This window comes from Syngnathus scovelli, chromosome 15 (assembly GCF_024217435.2).
Source record: "Syngnathus scovelli strain Florida chromosome 15, RoL_Ssco_1.2, whole genome shotgun sequence".
Taxonomy (NCBI): Eukaryota; Metazoa; Chordata; class Actinopteri; order Syngnathiformes; family Syngnathidae; genus Syngnathus; species Syngnathus scovelli.
In genome coordinates, this window is record NC_090861.1 from 10,129,128 (window position 1) to 10,151,514 (window position 22,387).

Consider the following 22,387-nt stretch of genomic DNA (forward strand, 5'->3'; position numbering starts at 1 on the left):
CATGACATGCTTCCTCCCCTATGACCGACCGCTCATGCTCATACAAAGAAATAATAGATGTCCATACAGCAAAACATGTCATTGTCAGATTATTAGAACATTTTTTTAGATTATTAGAGCTCCTGTCCATACAAGAAGTATGACAATGCTGTTTATATGCCCAATGACAAATGACCAGAAATCAAATTGTGTGTGTACACTAAAGTTAATATTTGCAAATCAAGTGGTAAAGAAATACAACTTGCTTCTAAAAGATAAATACAAAATTAGAATGTGCTGTCCTCGTGTGTGTGGGCAGGGACCAGCTCATGATCGACCGCAGGAAATGGCCAGCCTGTGACGAGTCATTGGTGCTGGGACCTACCTTTCGCGCGCGAGAGCTGTGCACGTGTGTGTATATGTGTTAAAATGATGAAAATTGGCTAAACTTTTAGTGTAAAGAAATTTGTTAGACTTTGGTCTATCCAATTTGCACCGCAAAACAATTTTGAAAAATAAAAATGAGAGGAAAAGAGAGAAATCTGTTTGCGAGCAGAAACTGATCCACACTAGTGCATGTTAGTGTCAAGCCCTCATGAGAAATTTGGAAAAAAAACGACAGAACATGCTTTCAGGAATTGGAAGAAGCAAAATTGTGAATTTAAGACATTGCAATGCTATATTTAATAGGAATAATTGATTGGTTGTGTTATAAGATTATACAAACTTCTATATGTGAGCTAAATCTGAGAGATTGAGTTCTTTAAATTTAAAAACAAAGAAAAAAAATCTGATTAATTTGCCAGCAGGTTTTTTGTGTTGAGATTTTTTTGGACTGGTGGATTGTTCTATCAGGAACCTTGAGTTGAAAATGGTAAATGATTGTTGTGTGGAGAGCTTGGATAAATTGGGACCAATGTGATAGAAAGACTCCTTTTTGGAGACTGTGTGAGATGCAAATGAGCATTGATGAATGACTGCCTGAATGAAAGGAAAATACAGGTTGAATGAAGTTGATGGAGACTACTGTGGAAAATTAGCAGTGTGACTTTGAAGAAAGAGTGATTGTGAGTAAGTTGAATGTTAAGAGAAAAAAAAGTTGGTTTTGGATTGATAATTAACTAGAGAAAAAACTGGAGAACCAGTAACACATGCAGAAGATGTGTGAACTGGGAAATTGAGAAGCATTTTGGAAAGAAAGTCAAATTAAATGATGATAGAATCATATGTAGTAAAGAACACATCTTCCAAAAAAGTTTGACAAAGTGTGAGGCATGGGCGTTGCCAAGCCTCAGAAGGAGGGAGGGAGTAGGACAGATAGTGAAAGATAGTAATACACTTTACGATCTATGGATTCTCTAATAGATTTGGCGTCATACCATAAAGTTAAAATTTTCTCAAGCTTTTCAAACTTTTGCTTGAAGCAATCGAAAGATGATTGAAAAGTGACTAAATAAGCTATGAGGAAGTGGTGGAGGTGTTAAAGGCACGCGCTTATGCGCTTCCCTGGCTAATCAACGCTTGTTTGAATGAAAAGGAGGAGGGGGAATTGGCTGGGCTTCCTGAAAAACTGTGGACAAAGGGCCCATCTGATAAAGGACTTTTAATGTCCATTACCCCAGTACAAATCCAACCAAGATCTGAGAATCTCCTTTAAAACAGGAGGCAATAAATGGGATAGCCCCTGTCATAAATGGTCTTTGGTTAGGAGGAATCATTAGGATGTGCTCAAACTCTTCCCGCAAACACTCCTATCTGCCCAGTTCAGAAGGTCAATAAAATTGACTACAAGAGTTGCAAAAAGCAGACGAAGAACATTCCTTGGCAGATAGCATGATTAGAGCACTCAAACTGAAAGATATGTCAAATGCAAATTTACTGCCGCCTGATCTTTCTTCCACAGGTCAACAACTGCTCCAAGCCAGGAGACTAGGACGACATAAACGTCATCAAAAGGGACAAACTGGGCCAGCCATGGTGGGAGGGACCATTCCAAGTCTTGCTGACTACCCCCACTGCACTGAACATTGCTGAAAGGCCCAGCGAAGTCTCACCTCAACCACTGGACGTGACAGAGAGTGCTGTACCCCATTTTCGGAGTGGGGGGAAGTCTGACTACAAAGGGGCCTCGTCGTTTAGGGTGGGGCGTCTCAATGTTGGTGAAGAATGGAATCCATAAGATCCCCACTAGGCAATGGGAAATATCGGTGTCTCTGCCATCCTAGTAGCAACGGGGCTCCACATGCCAAGTGGATCCTCTGCTGCGTTGTGGTTGAAGCGTGCTGTGGTCTATGGGCTCGTCTGAATAGACCAAGTGACAATGTCGACCTTGGAAGAAGATGGTCACATGATGAGATCTTTGAGGACTGGTCATGGGACCCCAGAAACCCTTACGAAACCAACACTTGGTACCGGTGTGTGACGTTCACTGTGCGATCCCACACACAGGAGGGATGCTGTGTGTTCCAAACTCCCCCCCTTCCTCCACGCAAGTTCACCTGGAGGCCAGAACAATGATTGTCACCGAAGCGAAATGCATAACCTCTGTCGGAGGAGTTGGATTTAAACTCCGTGCTGTCACAGACAGTGACGCTACCCCTACTGCCCTGGACTCACAGAAAAGAACCTGTGATCGAACTCTTTTGGATTAGTCCCAATGTGACTGTTGAAGGACGATAGATGCCACAAGTGGCCTAAACAAAAAGGCTACCTGGAATTGACTACACGTGTTTCATCCAAGAAAATGAAACCCACAAATGCATTAACGACTGCTTTCCAGGAGGAAACTGGATGGGAGCTTTGGACATCACCGCTGAGTGCCAGGATGGGAGAGCCATTTCAAGGCGTAAAGGCTCTCCTACCAACATGGCTGCACCATCAAACAAGACCTAATTCATACAGAATGGCTGGTGGCTTTGTGGTCACAAAGTTTATCCGATGCTGCCCGCCAACTGGACAGGAGTGTGCGCACCAGTGTGGGTGACAGACCACATCTACAGGATACAACATCGTCAGCTGATGACAGCACACAACTCTTCTGGACGTCGACGCAGGGCTGTTGCAACCTTTGACCCTCATGACCCTGTCTGGGGTGCGAATGTTCCAGACGACCATAAAGTATGGTCCGTCGGAGACAAAGTTGTTCATTCGCTTTTTCCTTGGATCGGAGTTGGAAAACAAGCACTCTACATTGAGACACTGAACTATCATTTCCAATCTTTTGTGAATCTCTCGCTGCAGGTCAATGATGGACAAAACAGAGAGATTCCGGCTATTAGGCTAATGGTCTTGCAAAACAGGATGGTTCTGGACTTGATGACTGCAGCTGAAGGTGGCGTGCACCACATTATTGGGACTTCCTGTTGCACACGCGTACATACCAGGAGAAAATGACACACACATCAACGATGCCATGAATTCACTGAAGAACTTACAGCAGGCCATGTCAAAAGACAAAGTCCCACATCAATGGGATTTCTTTTCATGGCTATTCTCTGGAAACTGGTGGAAACTGCTGTTGAAATTTGTGACTCCTGTGCTTGTCGTGCTGGTGTTATTATGCTTATTTGCAACCTGTGTTGTCCCGTGTTTGAAGTCTGCTGTATCAAGATCTTTATCTTCTACCATAGCACAGGTGCAAATACAACATATCAGACATGTCAAATGTGATGACTATGACGCGCTGCGGAAAAACGATTACGATGATGCTGTTTAGCCTTGCATGTTTTACAGAAACCTGATGATTTGACCATCAAAAACGTCTCGCAAGTGATGGATACAATGATTTTCTGTGTTTTTATTTTTATTTTTTATTGATAGCATTCTGGTCGCCTAAGGCAGAGGGACCGCATGAGACCTTTCCTGCATTGAAACATCTTGCCGCAGGTTTTTCACTCACACACTAAAATTGGACTGGAGTATTGAGGAAAAACCTCATCTTCACTGGAAATTATTGCTGTCATTGTTTGTTGTTTTTATCATGTATCACCCTTCACGATCCCCAACCCGTCCCCTATCATGTCTGTTTTTTATTGATCTTTTTTATTATTAGTGTGAAGGTGAAGACCTTCACACTATTGTTATTCCTGTCCTTTATTATTGTGTGAAGGCGATGGCCTTCACACATATGTTATTCTACACCATTCACTTTATTATTATTGTGTGAAGGTGATGGCCTTCACACATGTTATTCTACTCCATTCACTTTATTAGTGTTATTCTACTTTATTATGTGAAGGCGAAGGCCTTCACACATTGTTATTCTACTTTATTATTATTATTATTGTGTAAAGGCGAAATCCTTCACACATTGTTATTCTACTTTATAATTATTATTAAAGTCCTGATGTACTTTCCAAAATTTAAGTGGACCTAGTGCGCAAGGAGCTTAATTTGGTCCGATCGCGCAACCGCAGCGAGCCGGGCGCTAACTGTCGCATTGTTTTAAGAGCGTCTTTGTATTTTAGGATGGCTTTACTGCTCCCACTTGCTTCCTTTGGAAGCATGATTAGAATTGATGCGAGGTTCGACAACCGAATTTTGTCCGACATCCCAAGCAAAAAAAATCTTGAATTTTTTGTTGGAATACCGATTTGTTCGAGAACTGGGACTATCGAAAACCGAGGCTCTACTGTACAGTGGAGCCTCGGTTTTCGACCACAATCCGTTCCAGAAGGCTGTTGGAGAAGTGAATCGTTCCAATTCCAAATCATGTTTTCCCATTACAAATAATGGAAAAAAAAATTAATCCGTTGCAAACAAAAAATAAACCCGCCTTTTTTAAGCATTTTTTCATTTGCGCATTTTTGTCCGATCGCGCAACCGCAGCGCACCGCTGAACGCGCAACGGTAGCGCGCCGCCGACCGCGCAAGCGCACCGCACTGGTCGCATTATTGTGACAGAGCGGTCGCTAAAATTTAGAAAATATTTTTAAAGTCCTAATGGACTCCACTGTGGAGCCTCGGTTTTCGAATGTCCCGGTTCTAAAACAAATCAGTATTCGAACAAAAAATTTGAGATTTTTTTGCTTCGGATGTCTGACGAAATTTGGTTGTCGAACCACGCGAGATGAGCCGATAGGACCCGCATGCAAACTGACTCCGTTCGTTATTACGTTCTCGTTACTCTGAGGATTGCATCAACTCTAATCATGCCTCCAAAGGAAGCAAGTGGGAGCAGTAAAGCCATCCTAAAACACAAAGAGGCTCCTAAAGCAATGCAGTGACGTGCGGTGAGGGTTGGTGAGGCAGGCTCACTATCTTTGAGGCAAAGGTACAGGCTGCCTCAAGACCCTTTTTTTCCTGCTGACTGCAAGCACGCGCCGTTTGCACGCGCTCAGTACAGTGTGTGAGTGGTGCACACTCTCACACGCATGCCTGAGAGGCACTACCTGTCACTGCCTCAGCCGCCATGATTCTCGTCTCCCGTTGTTATTTGAACAAGAAATACAGCTATTTTGACTATGAAATTGATCCAAATGTATAGGAAACACATCAAAATTGCATTAAAAGCCTAAACCATAGGACAGATACTATATTATGTTTTATTATATTATTCATTTTTTAACAACTTATGGTGACAGCTGAGGAAACCCTTTACCGCCCCTGGTGGCAAGGTGAGGCACTGCCTCACCTGCCTCCTATGAGTGCACGTGCCTCAAGCAATGCCACACTGAGCGCCCGGCGTGCTGCAGTTGCGCGATCGGACCAAATTAAGCTCCCTGCGCACTGAGGTCCACTTAAATTTTGGAAAGTACATTAGGACTTTAAAAATATTTTCTAAATTTTAGCGACCGCTCTGTCACAATAATGCGACCAGCGCGGTGCAGTTGCGCGGTCGGCGGCGCGCAACGGTTGCGCGTTCGGCGGTGCGCTGCGGTTGCGCGACCGGACAAAATTAAGCTCCCTCCGCACTGATGTCCACTTAAATTTTGGAAACTGCAGCAGGACTTTAAAAATATTTTCTAAATTTCAGCGACGGCTCTGTCACAATAATGGGACCAGCGCGGTGCAGTTGCGCGATTGGACAAAAATGCGCAAATGAAAACATGCTTAAAAAAGGCGTTTTTTTCTGGCTTGGAACGAATTATTTTTTTTCCATTATTTGTTATGGGAAAATATAATTCGGAATTTGAACGATTCACTTATCGAACAGCCTTCTGGAACGGATTCTGTTCGAAAACTAAGGCTCCACTGTACTTCCAAACATACTTGGAGCGAAAAGCTACAAACGCATCATTTTTCCCATAATGCCACGGTGTATTGACTTGTGCATGTGTGGGTATAAAGGCTGTATTGTTTTAAGCATTTGGCCTAGGTTATACCAGTATGTTAAAAAATAAGTAAATAAAATGGTTTATTTAGAATTGTATGATTTCATTGTGGTTACAGTGCATGCTTTCTGTTCGGCAATTTTTCCTCCCATAATGCCGCGGTGTTTGCGCATGCGGAAGTACTAAATAGCCCGTTGCATTATGATTTTGAGTACGTTTGGAGGTACCCGCAAGTACATTTGTCCATATTTACCAGTTGAAAAATATTTAGTCAACATTGGCAACTCCATGCGCCTGTAATTTTGCACCATACTTGGTGATGTTATGTATGTAACAATGTATTATACTTAAGTTTATGTTTATGTCTTAATGTGAATTATATTCAATTCATACTATGGAAAGAATTTTAGGCCCAGCCTTAGGTTTTTTTTCCAGGTTTTTGTCACACATAGTACACACACCGTCAATGCGGAATCGAACTCACAGTGCCGGCACACAAGACAGGCGACTGTGCCCCTCCACCATCAGCGATCCCCAGGCACAGCCCTACTTTTACCATTCAAGACTCAACAAGATTGTCATAATAGCATTAAAAAGGTTGCTTAAATTCAGTTTCTCAACTTCAATTTAATGTGATTACGCTGTGGTTAACCTATCATTATACAACACATTTGGAATTTATAACAATTTCTAAAATGATACAGATATAGGTAACAGTTTGATCTTTCCAATTTCATTATTTCCGATGGGTTTGGGATATAAATAATTCTAAATATAAACACATTTGGAATGGTCTGTGTTTAACCTCAAAGATCCAATTTCATGTATAAAAGTGGGCATATCCTGGTTAGCACATCCGCCTCACAGTTAGGAGGGTGCGGGTTTGATTCCATCTCCGACCCTCCCTGTGTGGAGTTTGCATGTTCTCCCCATGCCAGTGTGGGTTTTCTCCGGGCACTCCGGTTTCCTCCCACATCCCAAAAACATGCTTGGTAGGCAGATTGAGCACTCCAAACTGCCCCTAGGTGTGAGTGCGAATGTGGATGGTTGTTTGTCTCTGTGTGCCCTGCGATTTGCTGGCAACTGGTTCAGGGTGTCCCCCGCATACTGCTCGATGATGGCTGGGATAGGCTCCAGTACGACCACGACCCCCGTGGGGACAAAGCGGTACAGAAACTGGATGGATGAAAGTGTGCATATCACCACATGTAGGGAGCAGGTCATCAAGACTCTCAAGGAATTCCATATCATTATCTCAAGCAAGCACATTCACTCACCTTAGAAGAAGATATGTCACATTCTTGGCAGATCCAACCATATCCCGCCTGCTTGGGGGATTTCTTCAGTGGAGGGTCCAGACACCCAAAATGGTAGCAAAGCTGACACTCATCACACCTGAGACACACATGGGAAGGGGACGTTATGCCTGGTGAAAATAAAGATGGATTCTTCAATGATGAGACCAGTCAGGGGGTGATGATAGATGACGACCATAAAAGCATCTGTTTTTCCTGGCAATTTGTTAATGTGTCCTAGTTCCTCATTAACCTTGTACCATATAAACAACCATTGACTGCCCACTGGTTCATGTCACCTGACACATAAATACAGGCCAAGTGTCAATTATAAATCCATTACATCCTGCACCTGCATTGTTCTCAGGAGAAGTTAAACAGGATATGAACTTGAGCTTTGTAGTATATTCGTGAAATAAAACTAGATCAATATTTTTATTTAGGGCAAAATGTACTGTACATTGAACGTTTGACAAATCTTGCAGCAGACATTTGGTTTCCATTTCCATTTTAAGTATTAAAAAAAAAATGAAGTGGTGATGTGTTTTACAAAAACTGGTGACAGCTATAGTATTTTTACATTTATTATTGTTGACATGAATGCTTTGAACCTGATTACCGGTTTCCCATCAGAGTAATCATAGGCCCAATTATCGGACACCGTACAAAGATTATCCAGACCGATGAGCCTTTGGTGTAGGGCATGTGTTATATTTGCCCCAGAGCTGCTCTACAAACAATCAGGGGTAGAAATTGCACATGTTAATATTAATGTTTATTGTGCTGTAGCTAGACTTCAGAAATGGGGGAGCAACTGATTTTGTTTGCGTGTTTGTATAACATATGCAAGGCATTCACCATAATGACAAGAAGAGTTTGCCAATGCAATATTATTACTAGATAGTAACAGGATCATTTCCTCTAATGCAGGGGTCCCCAACCCCCGGTCGGCGGACTGGTACCGGTCTGTGGGTCACTTGGTACCGGGCCGCCAAGCCACATATAAAAAAAAAATAAAAAAATAGCGATGATCAATTAATACAGGTCAAGACGCTCATCTCGGTCACGTGACATGGTTCCCCAGTCGAGCCTGCAAAGCTAGCAAAAATGAGTAAGAATTTATTTGAAAAATATACAAAAAATTCGCAATTCTCTCCCAATTACATCCGTCGGTTCAGGTCAAGACGCTCGTCTCGGTCATGTCACCTCAGTCAAGCCCGCGAAGCAAGCAAATATGAGCAAGAAACAGAGATGTTTGGAAAGCTTCTTCGGAAAGGGTAAAAAGCCCAATGAGGAGACGGAAGAAGAAGAGGCTACGACTTCTAAGAAGAGGCTACGACTTCTAAGAAAAGGAAAGCTGCATTTAAAAGAACATTTCTGGAGTCCTACTTAAAATATGGATTTATCGCCACAGGTGACTCTGATGCACCAAGCCCACTCTGCATAATACGTATGTGGTGACAGGCTAGCTAACGAGGCAATGAAGCCTTCAAAACTGCTTCGACACATGGAGACCAAGCATCCTGTATTTAAAGACAAACCTTAACCCCTTCGGGTGTCATTGTCTCTGATTACGCCTAGATGGGACCGGCTCATTTCTGAGAAACAAGCTCAGTGCTCCCACTAATTCAAGGTAATGGTGAGTTTTAATTTTATGTTGTTTATGCTTGTTTTTATGCCAGTCGTATCATTTTATTTCATCGTATTTATATATTTATTATAAGTGTATTATTCATTTATATAAATGTATTGTTTATTTATACAGGACTGTCTCAGAAAATTTGAATATTGTGATGTTCTTAATTTTCTGTAATGCAATTAAAAAAACAAAAATGTCATACATTCTGGATTCATTACAAATCAACTGAAATATTGCAAGCCTTTTATTATTTTAATATTGCTGATTATGGCATACAGCTTAAGAAAACTCAAATATCCTATCTCAAAATATAAGAATATCATGAAAAAGTATACTAGTAGGGTATTCAACTAATCACTTGAATCGTCTCATTAACTCGAAACACCTGCAAGGGTTTCCTGAGCCTTGAAAAACACTCAGCTTGGTTCAGTTAACTAAATCACAAGTATGGGGAACACTGCTGATCTGACTGCTGTCCAGAGGACCATCATTGACACCCTCCATCAGGAGGGTAAGACACAAAAAGACATTTCTCAAAGATCAAGCTGTTCACAGAGTGCAGTTTCAAAGCACATCCACAAAAGGTCTGTTGGAAGGGGGAAATATGGCAGAAAACGCTGCACAACCAAGAGAGATGACCGCAGCCTTAACAGCATTGTGAAGAAGAGTCGCTTCCAGAATTTGAGGGAGCTTCAAAGACAGTGGACTGAAGCTGGAGTCCAGGTATCAAAAGCCACTGTTCACAGACGTGTCCGGGAAATGGGCTACAATAGCTGTATTCCCATGGTCAAGCCACTTCTGAAGCGTCTGACTTGGGCTATGGAAAAAAAGCACTAGACAGTTGCTGAGTGGTCCAGAGTCCTCTTTTCAGACAAAAGCAAGTTTTGTATTCCATTTGGAAGTCAAGGCGCCAGTCTGGAGAAAGGCTGGAGAGGAGCAAAATCCAAGTTGCTTGAAATCCAGTGTGAAGTTCCCACAGTCAGTGATGGTTTGGGGAGCCATGTCAGCTGCTGGTGTTGGTCCACTGTGTTTCATCAAGTCCAGAGTAAACGCAGCTGCGTACCAAGAGATTTTAGAGCACTACATGCTTCCGTCTGCTGAAAAGCTCTATGGAGATGATTTCATTTTCCAGCATGATCTGGCACCTGCCCACAGTGCCAAAACCACCAGTAAATGGTGTACTGACCATGGCATTACTGTCTTCGATTGGCCTGCCAATTCCCCTGACCTGAACCCATTAGAGAATTTGTGAGGTATTGTGAAGAAGAAGCTGAAAGACACCAGACCCAACAATGCAAATGAGCTAAAGGCCGCTATTGAAGCATCCTGGGCATCCATAACACCTCAGCAATGCCACAGGCTGATTGCCTCCATGCCATGCCGCATTGATGCAGTAATCCGTGGAAAAGGATTCCCAACCAAGTACTGAGTGCATTAATGGATATTTTCAAATGTTTGATTTTGTTTTGCTGTTATAAATCTTTTTTTTACTTGGTTTGAGCAAATATTCTAATATTTTGAGATAGGATATTTGAATTTTCTTAAACTGTATGCCATAATCAGCAATATTAAAATAATAAAAGGCTTGCAATATTTCAGTAGATTTGTAATGAATCCAGACTGTATGACATTTTTGTTTTTTTAATTGCATTACAGAAAATAAAGAACTTTATCACAATATTCTAATTTTCTGAGACAGTCCTGTATAAAGGCCGGTCCGCGAAAACGTTTCTGACGCGTAACCGGTCCGTGGCACAAAAAAGGTTGGGGATCACTGCTCTAATGCTTTTTTGATTTTAGAACAATCTGGATGTCTGTGACAGCATGCTGGTTCTCACAGGTCAGCCCACGTTGTACATCAGACGTGTGATGTCTTATTCACAATTTGCATTGGACAGACAAATCATTATACTATGTACCTGTGGTGTGGTGTTTTGGTCATCTTGAGTACCGTAATTTCCAGACTATAAGCCGCGACTTTTTTCTAAAATTTCGAACCCTGCTGCTTATAGTCCGGTGCGGCTTATATAAGATTTTTTTCGTGATTTTTGTGATGACTTGATCACTTTTATACACTCGTAAAAAGGCTGTGGACCACTGTTGTGCGGTATCTTGAAGAAAAAAACAACAACAAAAATACTATTTTGAAACACTACTATGACTGCTGCTTATTCTGGCTGTCTTGCTTGTGACTATTATGAGCTTTAGTAGGAATGCACGCTAGGTGACCTGCGTCAAAGGGCTCTAAACCAGGGGTGTCAAACTCATTTCTTTCGCGGGCCTCATTATAGTCATAGCTTCTTTCGGAGGGCCATTATGACTGTCAACCCAAATGAATGTATGAGCACCTCATATTATATACAGTAAAAGCTACAAAACAAACTCAAATAACTCGTTTTAAAATCAGACGAGTAAAAACTGGTCAAATATTTAAAAAAAAAAGATATTATTAAAAGTGAAGACAATTTGCAATTCTAGTAATGACACACGAATTTGATGCACAATTTGTCTTCGCGGGCCACATAGAATGATATGGCAGGCCGTATCTGGCCCCCGGGCCTTGAGTTTGACACCTGTGCTCTAAACCCTTTCTCTTAGTCTGCCATGTGACTCAGAGATTACACAAAGCCGTTGTAATGAATGTGAACTTTTAATGCATTTTATTCAGAAGGTTACTTTGAACCCTGAGGCTTAAATGGCGGCGCGGTGTATTTATGGATTTTACGGCCTCCAGGGGGCGCTCTAGCAGGAAGCAAGAGCGAGACAGACGAAGAAGAGATAATGCGCCAAAGAAGACGTGCTAGTTTGTGTTTTGAACATCTCGCGCATCATGCAGAACGCGATCAAGACGGACATTACTGAAAGGAAGCTTTTATACACAAACCGTCATTATGGGGGACAAAATAAATGCATATGATGTCGCTTTTAAGCTAAAAGCAGTCGATGTTGATGACATTGTGTTGCGGCACCCTTTTCTTTATTTCGTGGTCCCGTGGTTATTAAAACTTTAAAAAAGCTTTCTGTGTCCAGTCTTTCTTTGTTAATAACTCGCGTGTACACTTCCGTGTTGCTGCTGTACTACTGCACGTGCGGCTTATGTAAGAAAAAAACTAAAATATCCCTAAATTTTAGCTGGTGCGGTTTATAGTCCGGGGCGGCTTATAGTACGGAAATTACGGTATACCACATACTCAAAGAGATATAAAAGCACAGAGCAGTTTTTTTCTTGTGATGTTTGTAGGTCAGTCACATTCTAGAAACGGTTAGAATGTTTAAAATCTCAAGTATACCAGGCCAGTAGAAACACAAATCACAAAGTTACACTTCCTTTAATGGTTTTGATAGTAAATTCACCTCATGTAATGCATGTTGGGGCTAGTGGGTCCCTAAATCTGGCAGGATTCAAACATATTACAAAAATCTGACTTTTGCTTGCCAAGCAGACCAGTATTTGCAATTATACTCTTTGTACCATCAACAGAAAAACAGGGATTTGATGTGGCTTGATTATTGTTGTGCTTGTGCAGTTTGTGGTGACCTTGATCTGCAGTGCTGATTGTAATTTGACAATGGATGGTGCATAATAATCATTTAAACCTTAGATATCACGTTCAGTTGTGGTTTATATATAGTGGAACAGCGATGCTTTTGTCTGAATTCCTTGTTTTAATAGCATCACAGGCACTGTTCCCTCTAAGCTGCGCAGCTGCGCAATTGCGCACTGCTCACGCAGTCTCTGCGCACAAGAAACTCTATGCTGCACACAAAATAAAAGTCAGCATAAACTGATTGATTAATATCTAATGTTAGACGAAATCTAATTTAATTAAGTGGACGAATGATTTCCTTTCTGTGCCTTTTTGTTGTGTAAATCAATGATTGACAGGTGTCCAGCGAATGATATATGGCTCACCTACGCTACATAGCCAATCATAGCATTGACAGTGCCTGAAAATGTGCCCTGCAGGTTAGCTAGCTAACAAAAGTGCGGCAGAGTCAAGAGATACAAATGTTGAGTTAGCGAACCCCTTATAATGGCGAAACGAACAAGCAGCAACACATCCACTCGCCAAGCCAAAGTAAATAAGAGATGCGGCGGATCTTTTAAGATGGACTGGCTGTCGGAGTGTGCGCAAATAAAAGAGAAAACGGTGAAACTGGGTGTGATTTTCTCTTTTTCGAATGATAAAGGTCTACTATGCAAAACATGCAGTGAAGCCAAAGTGGCGGGCGAGTTTACGGAGGGAAAAATATGGACTGAATGGAAGTTTAGCTACCTCAAGCGTCACATTCAGCAGAAATGTCCTTTGAAAGCTTTTGGAATTGTACAAAGACTCAAGACGGGACAGGGAATCGGTACATTATTGCAGGAGAGTGCAAAAGACTGACAGAAAATGTTGGAATGATAAAGGGGCGTGTAAGACAACCTGTAATCAACCAATTTCGGGATCAAGTATGTCAGGGAAAAAAGTGTTTGTTAGGACTGCAGAAGGGCATCTTTCTGTAGTAGAAGAAACAATCCCTGTGTGGGTGAGAGATCCACAGGGTGAATCATGTCAAATGCCGATACTAATAATTCCGGAATGTCGAGTAAATTTGCTGGGAAGGGATGGTTTGTTAAAGTTAGGGTTAGCATTAGTGCCAGTAAAATTGGTAAATATTGCGGTCAGGAGGAGAGGGGAATTATTAGAGAAACAATTGGGTGTAATTGAAAATCATGATCCAGTGTTTTACTATTATACTTTGGATATTCCTGATCAAATGCCCACTAAGACTGGGAGCTTTTTGTCCCAATCTGCTCACAAAATGATAAAACAACAACTGGACAAAATGGGAAGTGAGGCACTGCACGTAACCATGTGGTATAAAATATCAGAGGGGCCTGATCCGCAATATGAAAAAAGCCTTGAGCAAGTGAGTCCGGCTAAAATCACAGTTGATTATCTGTATTCAGATGGCATATTGACAGTGGTGGCAGGAGTCAAATTAACAGACAAATTACGATCATTGTGTATGCAACAGGAACCTCCACACATCTCGCTATGTAAAAGTAAAAGTGAAAAGTGGAGTGATTTGGGAAATGTTTTACAAACAGCATGGGGGGCATCCGATTGGGAAAAAGTGGATTCGGAACTGGAATACAGTGCAAACACTGAATTGTACCGAAAACCACTCCATTGCATGATTCAAGTACAAATGGGGATACATTTATACTGATTAAAGGAGGAGGAGCTTGAAATTGTGGGACTCCTCGACTCTGACGAAAAATTATTACAGGAAATACCCAAATCACTGTGGTCACAGGACCCTTCCGATGTGGGTCTTGCAAAAAGCGCATTACGGGTACAAACAAGACCAAAAACAGAATACAGACCTTGTATGAAACAATATCCATTAAAACCGGATGCTTTAAAAGACATTAAACCGGTTATTGAGTCATTAAAGAAGGCAGGGGTGATAATTGAATGCCCGGATGGAGAATGATTCAGGATCTACAGGCAGTAAATGCTGCGGTGATACAGAGAGCACCGTGTGTTCCTGACCCACACACTCTGTTGAATTTGTTGAGGCCTGATGCAGAAGTGTTCACTGTAGTGCACATTAGCAATGCATTTTTTTTCCATACTGGTGGAAAAAGACAGCAAATATTGGTTTGCATTTACTTTTGAGAATAAGAAATATGCATATACCAGATTGCCTCAAGGCTATTGCGAAAGCCCGACGATTTTTGCTCAAGTGATGACATCAAGTATGTCCACATTTGAGCCGCCGGGGGACAGCCAGGTTCTACTTTATGTGGATGATGTTTTGTTGGCATCCCCTAGTCTAGAAGTATGCAGGAGGGACACCATTGCCCTATTGCGTCATTTGGCTGAAGAAGGTCATAAAGTAAACAAAAACAAATTGAAACTTTGGAAAAAAACAAGTCAAATACCTGGGGCACACGCTGAGTAAAGGGGGTTAGAACAATATTTGAGGACAGAAAGACTGCCATTCTGCAAGTTCCACGCCCGAAAACAAAAAAACAAATGTCGTTTTTAGGGTTGACAAACTATTGCAGGGCATGGATTCCAAATTATGTTGAAATATTCGATCCGCTCTCTAAGATAATGTATGAGGAAAATTTAAAGATGGCGTCCACTTTACAGTGGACTCTTGAAGCTGAACAGGCGTTTTGTGAAATTAAGCAAGCCCTAGTTTCCACTACGACTTTAGCTTTGCTTGATTATACAAAACGCTTTATACAAATGGTATATTGTAAAGAAATTTATATGACGTCATTGTTGGCCCAAAGATGAGACGATAAGCTGCTTATTATTGTGGCTTATTATTCCTCAAGGTTAGACAGTGTCACATGTGCTGCTCCTCATTGCGTCAGAGCAGTGGTGGCTGCTTCGTTGGCTGTGGAATGTAGTTCATCTGTAGTGCTTTTTCATCCTTTAACATTAAAAGTTCCGCACGCAGATGCTGCACTCTTATTGCAAACAAATATGACTTTTTTGTCTCCAGCTATGCATTTGTTATGCATGGCCGTTTTGTTATCTCAGCCATACCTTGCTTTGGAGAGATGCACAGCTTTGAATCCAGCCACACTGGTCCCATTACCTGAGGATGGTGATCTACATGATTGCCAAGCACGCGCGGAAGAGACGACAAAGTATAGGCCGGACCTAAAGGATCTGCCTTTGCCTGGGAGTTACACCCTTTATGTCGATGGCTCGTCACGTAAGGGTGAGTTGGGGAAGACCCACACTGGCTATGCTGTGGTGTCCTTCGATTCTGTATTAAAGGCGGAGGGGAAATGTTGGAATGATAAATTCATTATGTTTAATTATACATTCATGATTGCGGTGGTTTAACAATGTATTATGATTACTGTGGAAAGAGTGTTTTTGCTGTGGAACAAAGGTCAGAAGCAGGCTGAGGAATCGTAAGCTGTTGGCCCCAAGCTGATCAGGGAGATGAGGAACGACGCAAGACGACCTTTCTGCTATTTACTGATATGAAGAAATGAAAGGTTTTTATTATGAAATGACGTGCGGAAGAGTTTATCTGCTGAAGGAATGAGGTCGAAATACAAAAAGTCCTGCCTAGCTACAAAAACAGATATGCTCAAACCTCATTGAATAAAGTACATAAGCAGACAAGCATATTCACATATTAAATAAATAAAAGAAACATTTTAAGCATATAATTATACCTACACACCAAATCAATAAAGAAGACATAACTAGACATTTTTGATAAGTGGTAATGAGAAAGGTTTTTATAACTTTATGATCTGATATATATTTCTGAGCACTTTGAAATAACAAATGTCTTTTGATATATTGCCTAAATAGCTTAATGACCCTTAAGGAACTGTGTAATGCATGCCTGACGTCATCTGATGGCGCCGCGGATGGCTGCCACGGTGAGTCGCTCTCTGTTTCTTTGTCTTATTTTGTGTGTTTTCTGTGTCTTCTGCTGTCCATCCCGGATCACTCTTACTAGAGAAGCACTGTTAAACATCGGTCAGTCTTCTTCTGGTATTTTCTCTCCTGTTCTCTCTGATTCAGACTGTTTGTCGGAGATTTTAGCCGGAGCGGCGATGCTATACAAGCTAGCGCGACGGCGGCGACGCGGAAAACGAGCGGGAGCCCTCGTAAAGCTGAGGCAGAGAGGGTTCCGTTCTGCCCTACCGTCAATTCATCTGGCGAATGTCCGCTCCCTGGCGAACAAGATGGACGAACTGCTGCTCCTCACTTTAAGGAACACGGACGTCAGCAGATCCGCCGCGCTGTGTTTTGTTGAAACGTGGCTTAGCGAACGAACCCCCCACCACGCCATGGAGTTAGCTGGGTTTCGGCTAACGCGTGCAGATCGCAGCGCGGAGCTCTCCGGAAAATCAAAGGGAGGTGGTCTCTGTTTCTACATTAATGAACGTTGGTGTACCGATGTCATGGTGTTGAAAGAGTTTTGCAGCCCTCTCCTAGAAACACTTTTCATAAACTGCCGGCCGTTCTATTCACCACGGGAGTTCTCCTCGATCGTCATGGCGGCTGTTTACATCCCACCACACGCACGTGCGAGTGAAGCCACGCAGATGCTGGCTGACCAAGTGACAGACATGGAGAAACTTCTACCAAATTCACTAATCATTGTTCTGGGTGATCTTAACAGGGCGAACCTCGCACACGAACTCCCCAGATACAGACAGCACATAACGTGTCCCATCAGAGGGGCACAGACACTGGACCGCTGCTACACCGTAATTAAGGATGCATACCACTCTGTGGCTCGTGCAGCTTTAGGACTCTCGGACCACTGTCTAGTTCATCTGATCCCTGCCTACAGACAGAAACTAAAAACTTCTAAGCCTGTGGTGAGGACTGTCAGGAAGTGCACAGTGGAGTCAAGGCAGGACCTCCAAGCCTGCTTTGACTGCACCGATTGGAGTGTTTTTGAAGCTGCAAATTCAGACTTGCATGAACTCACTGACACTGTCACATCATACATCAGTTTTTGTGAGGATCTGTGTGTGCAGACTAAGACCTTCTGCACGTACAACAACGACGAACCTTGGTTTACACCGAACCTTAGGAGGCTGCGCAAAGTCAAGGAGGAGGCCTACAGGAGCGGCGACCGGGACCTGTTCAAGCAGACCAGAAACACACTGAACCGAGAGGTCAGGAAAGCCAGGAGGTGTTACGGGGAGAGCCTGGAGAGACACCTCTCTGCCAATCCTGATCCCTCAACAGTGTGGAAAGGCCTGCAGAGCATCACGGGCTTCAAGAAACGAACCCCCCGTCCTGTGGCGAGCCCAAGGCTCGCTGACCAGCTAAACAGGTTCTACTGCAGGTTTGATCGGTCCTCCCACACAACGGGACCTCCTGCAGCACAATCCACACAATCCACATACTCACCTCCCCCCACAACTGCTCTGTCCACACCTCCATCACCGTGGTCACCGACTCTCTCTCTTGCAGAGGCCGCGCCCGCACTCCAGATTCGCGAGGAGGAAGTGCGCCAGATGTTCCGGAGACAAAAGATCAGGAAGGCACCGGGCCCAGTCGGCGTGTCACCTTCCTGCTTGAAAGTCTGCGCTGAGCAGCTGGCGCCCACCTTTGCACGGATCTTCAACCATTCCCTGGAGCTGTGTGAGGTGCCCTCGTGCTTCAAGAGCTCCACCATCGTTCCAGTGGCCAAGAAGCCCGCCATCACAGGTCTGAATGACTATAGACCTGTTGCATTGACATCTGTGGTCATGAAATCTTTCGAGAGGTTAGTACTGAACCACCTGAAGGATGTCACGGGCCCCCTGCTGGACCCCCTCCAGTTTGCCTACCGGGCAAACAGGTCGGTGGATGATGCGGTCAACATGGGACTGCACTACATCCTGCAACACCTGGACACCCCAGGAAAGTACGCCAGGATCCTGTTTGTGGACTTCAGCTCGGCGTTCAACACCATCGCTCCTGACATCCTCCAACAGAAGCTCATCCAGCTCGCGGTGCCTGCCTCCACCTGTCAGTGGATCACCAGCTTCCTGACCAACAGGAGACAGCGTGTGAGGCTGGGGAGCATCACATCTGACACCCTGACCACCAACACTGGAGCCCCTCAGGGATGCGTCCTCTCCCCACTGCTCTTCTCCCTCTACACCAACGATTTCTCCGCAAGTGACTCTTCCGTGAAGCTCCTGAAGTATGCAGACGACACCACTCTCATCAGACTGATCCAGAACGGTGATGAGACGGCGTACAGACAGGAGGTGGAGCGGCTGGTCCACTGGTGCAGCCAAAACCACCTGGACCTGAACCCGCTCAAGACCGTGGAGATGACAATGGACTTCAGGCGAGGCCCTTCACCACTTTCACCCCTCACTATCTGCAGTAATACTATTCTCTCATCAGACACCTTCAAGTTCCTGGGAACCACAATCTCTCGGGACCTGAAATGGACCGGCCACATAGACTCTGTCCGGAAGAAGGCCCAGCAGAGGCTGTACTTCCTGAGACAGCTCAAGAAGTTCAACCTGCCGCGGGAGCTGCTGAAGACCTTCTACACTGCCATCATCCAGTCTATCCTCTGCACCTCCATCACTGTCTGGTTTGGATCGGCCTCCAAACAAGACAAGCACAGACTGCAACGGACAATAAGGACTGCAGAAAAGATAATTGGAATCAACCTCCCATCTATCCAAGACTTGTACCTGTCCAGGACCAGGAAACGTGCAAGTAACATCTCAACAGACCCTTCGCACCCAGGTTGCAACCTGTTTGAACTACTCCCCTCCGGACGCCGTTATAGAGCTCTGTACACTAAAACCAGCAGACACAGAGACAGCTTCTTCCCCCAGGCTATCGCTCTGATGAACTCACACCACTCTTAGAGTCTCAGAGTCATTACTGTGCAATAACATGCCGCTTTCCACACCTTTTTTGTCTAAACTGTTTGTACTATGTGTCCTCTCTGCATCCATTGCAGCCTGGTCATCCTAGAAGAGGGACCCTCCCATCTGTGGTCTCTTCTCAAGGTTTCTCATTTCCCCTAGCTGGAGTTTTGAGTTTTTCCTTGCCCTCTTGGGAGTTTAAGATCAGTTTAAGATCAGGGGGTGTTTGAGAATATCTTTCGTTCTTCACATGTCCTGAGTGTTGTTGTTAGTCACCTAAATGTTGAACAGAGGCTGTGATTTACCGAAGTCAAATTCCTTGTTTGGCACGCTCAAACATGGCGAATAAAAAACTCTTGAATCTCTTGAATCTCTCGAATCTGATGATTTTCTAAATCACGGACACTGCCAAAGTCGTCTAAAAATGTTCAGTACTTGATTGTATCTTATGTTTTGACTAATGCTAGACGCCAGTTTTCGATTACTACTCAACGTTCTGGACAGAGGGAAATATTTTGCCTAACAAAGAAAAGATATGGTTGAAAGCATGATTAAACTAAGAATATGATGACGTTAGCAAGTACATGGAGATCAAAAGAACAAACTGCATAGTCAGGGAACAGTAATAGATTAATGATGTCACAGCCAAAAGCTCACATAATTCCGTACAAAATGACAAAATTGAAAGAATGATGAAATAATTAGGTGGGACAGTGTATGTGCAAGAATGGAGGAGAATGTTTACAGGAAGGTCACTTGGAGATAAAACCAGCAGGTGCCAGAGGGAGACAGCCCAGTCAAAGATGATCGTCAAGGCTGAAAGACGGAAAGGAAAACAACAGCCCCCGCACATCGAATCGCCCATAATCAGCACCCAACCCACGGAACCAGCTCTCACTGAACCAGCACCCACTCCCATGGAATCTGACTCTCCTGCGAACTTGCCCCGCCCCAAAAACTCATCACCCATCAAACTCGGCCCACACTGGCATGTGCAACTGAATATAAGCTGACCAAAAAACGTTGAATGTTGCCTTTTCTGAATGGAGACTTTCCGCTCTTGAAAGGCCCAGCGCTGTATTGTACTTTCCTGAAGACAGAGCTTTTTGAACAAGAATTGTGATTGAACTCAACCAACCTGTGTAAGTCTAATTTCTGCTTCAGTGTCTTAGCATTTTCCTAAATCTGAAGAAATCAAACGAGCACGCAGTGAGTAAATTGGATAACAGGTGATTGGCAATGGCTTTTGCCGTGAGGCGCAGTTAACGCGCTCCCTAAATTGTGGACAAAATCCAACACTGCCAATGTCTGCTTGTGATTACTCTGCCAAAATACATGAGGAAACATGCCAGGGGCGGATGCCGTTTGCGGATATTGTTGATTCCCCATCTTTTTAGGGGCACCGCCCTAATGTAATTAGGGACCTCTAAATAAATAAAAGTGGGGTGGATAGAAGAGCTGGTTAGAATTGTGAGAGAACCATACAGCTCTCCGGTTCTCCTTGCAAAAAATCGTAAACGTTTTCTCTCTTCATTATTTGTGAGTTGTTTAGGTAATAAACCTAACAGAAAAGGAAGGAGCTGTCACACAAAACAAAATCCGACCCTGAGCTTGTAAAGTTCTCATTGACAATGTTGGGAAAAATATACTTTTTATGTTATCATTAAGATTCTGTGTTGAAGCTGTGTTGAAGCCGACCGTTTGACTGTGTCCGGCATAAGGCTATCTATTACTCGGGAGCATGCTGACCCAAAGATCCATTCATGTCTCGGGGGCATATGACTAGCACAGGCACATATGGCTACGCATGATCCATTTTGTACAACAGCGTCTTCGTTTCCTAGGGCCGTTAGGAGTCCAGCTTCCCGAGGGTCATAAGTGCATTTCTCGTCCATTAGGTGCATTAGGGGTCCAGCTGCTACCGTGAACAAAGGAGGACATACATTTGTGTAAACCCCACCCACTGTTTTGAACTGAATAAAAGTGGCCAAAGACTACAGCAAAGGCGCAATCCAGCCACAAGTATTCTGCGAGTGTCTGGGGCACCCTCCTGCAGGAGTCGTTGGCCTGATGAAGACAACTCTCGGTCTGACGAAATTCTTTGTGTAAAATGTTGATGAACCCAACATTTTTGGGGATTCGTCCGGGATCCCAAGAAATCTACTCGCCGATCCAGGAAGTGTTGGCGGAGCCGAAAACGGTGCACAGGTGAGAAAAAGCCCTGGGGAGCGACGTTCATCCACCAGGCCGGCAAAGTCCAGTTCAGCACCTCTCGGTGGCAATGATTAAAGGGATTTTCGGAGAAGTCTTTCGCAGACCCGGTGAGCCTCTTCATTGGCAACGTGTTGAGGTTTCAGTCCCCAGAAAAGAGGGTCCCTGATAAGGACGGCGGAGTCCTTGTAATGAATTCCGAGATACTTGGTCTACAGATGTAACTTGTAGACGTAAAAACATCTTGTGTTGAAAAATTCCGCGTGTGAATGTGTGTGTGAATGGTAACACGTATCACTTGATATTGTGTTGCATGTAACATAGTGTGGAGAAATAATGAATTTCTGTGGAAGCACAGGCAACCAGGAAACTGGTCGAAGCAGGAATTGCCACAGGAAGTCATTGTCCCACTAAAGCAAACATTCTAGTTTAAGAAATCCCTAGGATTTGACAGTTGGACTAAATTGACTAAAATGGGTCGGAGTCAGTGTCCCTGACAATGTATCAGGAGATGAAAAGTATATGTTAAATAAGTTACCAAACTTGAGGCTAGTGTGATAAAAAGTGATGAGGCCGCAAATGTTTGTCTGACCGAAAGACAAAGAGGCCTCAAAGC

General features: G+C 43.5%; 1 protein-coding gene across 7 annotated transcripts in view; it reads right to left on the reverse strand.

Moving 5' to 3' along the window:
- Positions 1 to 22,387, reverse strand: part of phf14 (PHD finger protein 14) — a 260,453-nt gene that overhangs the window by 14,492 nt on the left and 223,574 nt on the right. For 4 of the 7 annotated variants that reach the window (XR_007486408.2, XM_049743153.1, XM_049743155.2 and 1 more), the window contains exon 17: positions 7,529 to 7,646. Coding sequence is in view for 6 of the 7 variants with exons in the window: in XM_049743153.1 (XP_049599110.1) it covers positions 7,529 to 7,646 (118 nt within the window). In the remaining variant the exon portion in view is untranslated. Of the gene's footprint in view, positions 1 to 6,858; positions 7,428 to 7,528; positions 7,647 to 22,387 lie in introns of those variants that run through there. The other 3 variants (XM_049743152.2, XM_068653256.1, XM_049743151.1) reach the window with 1 other exon arrangement.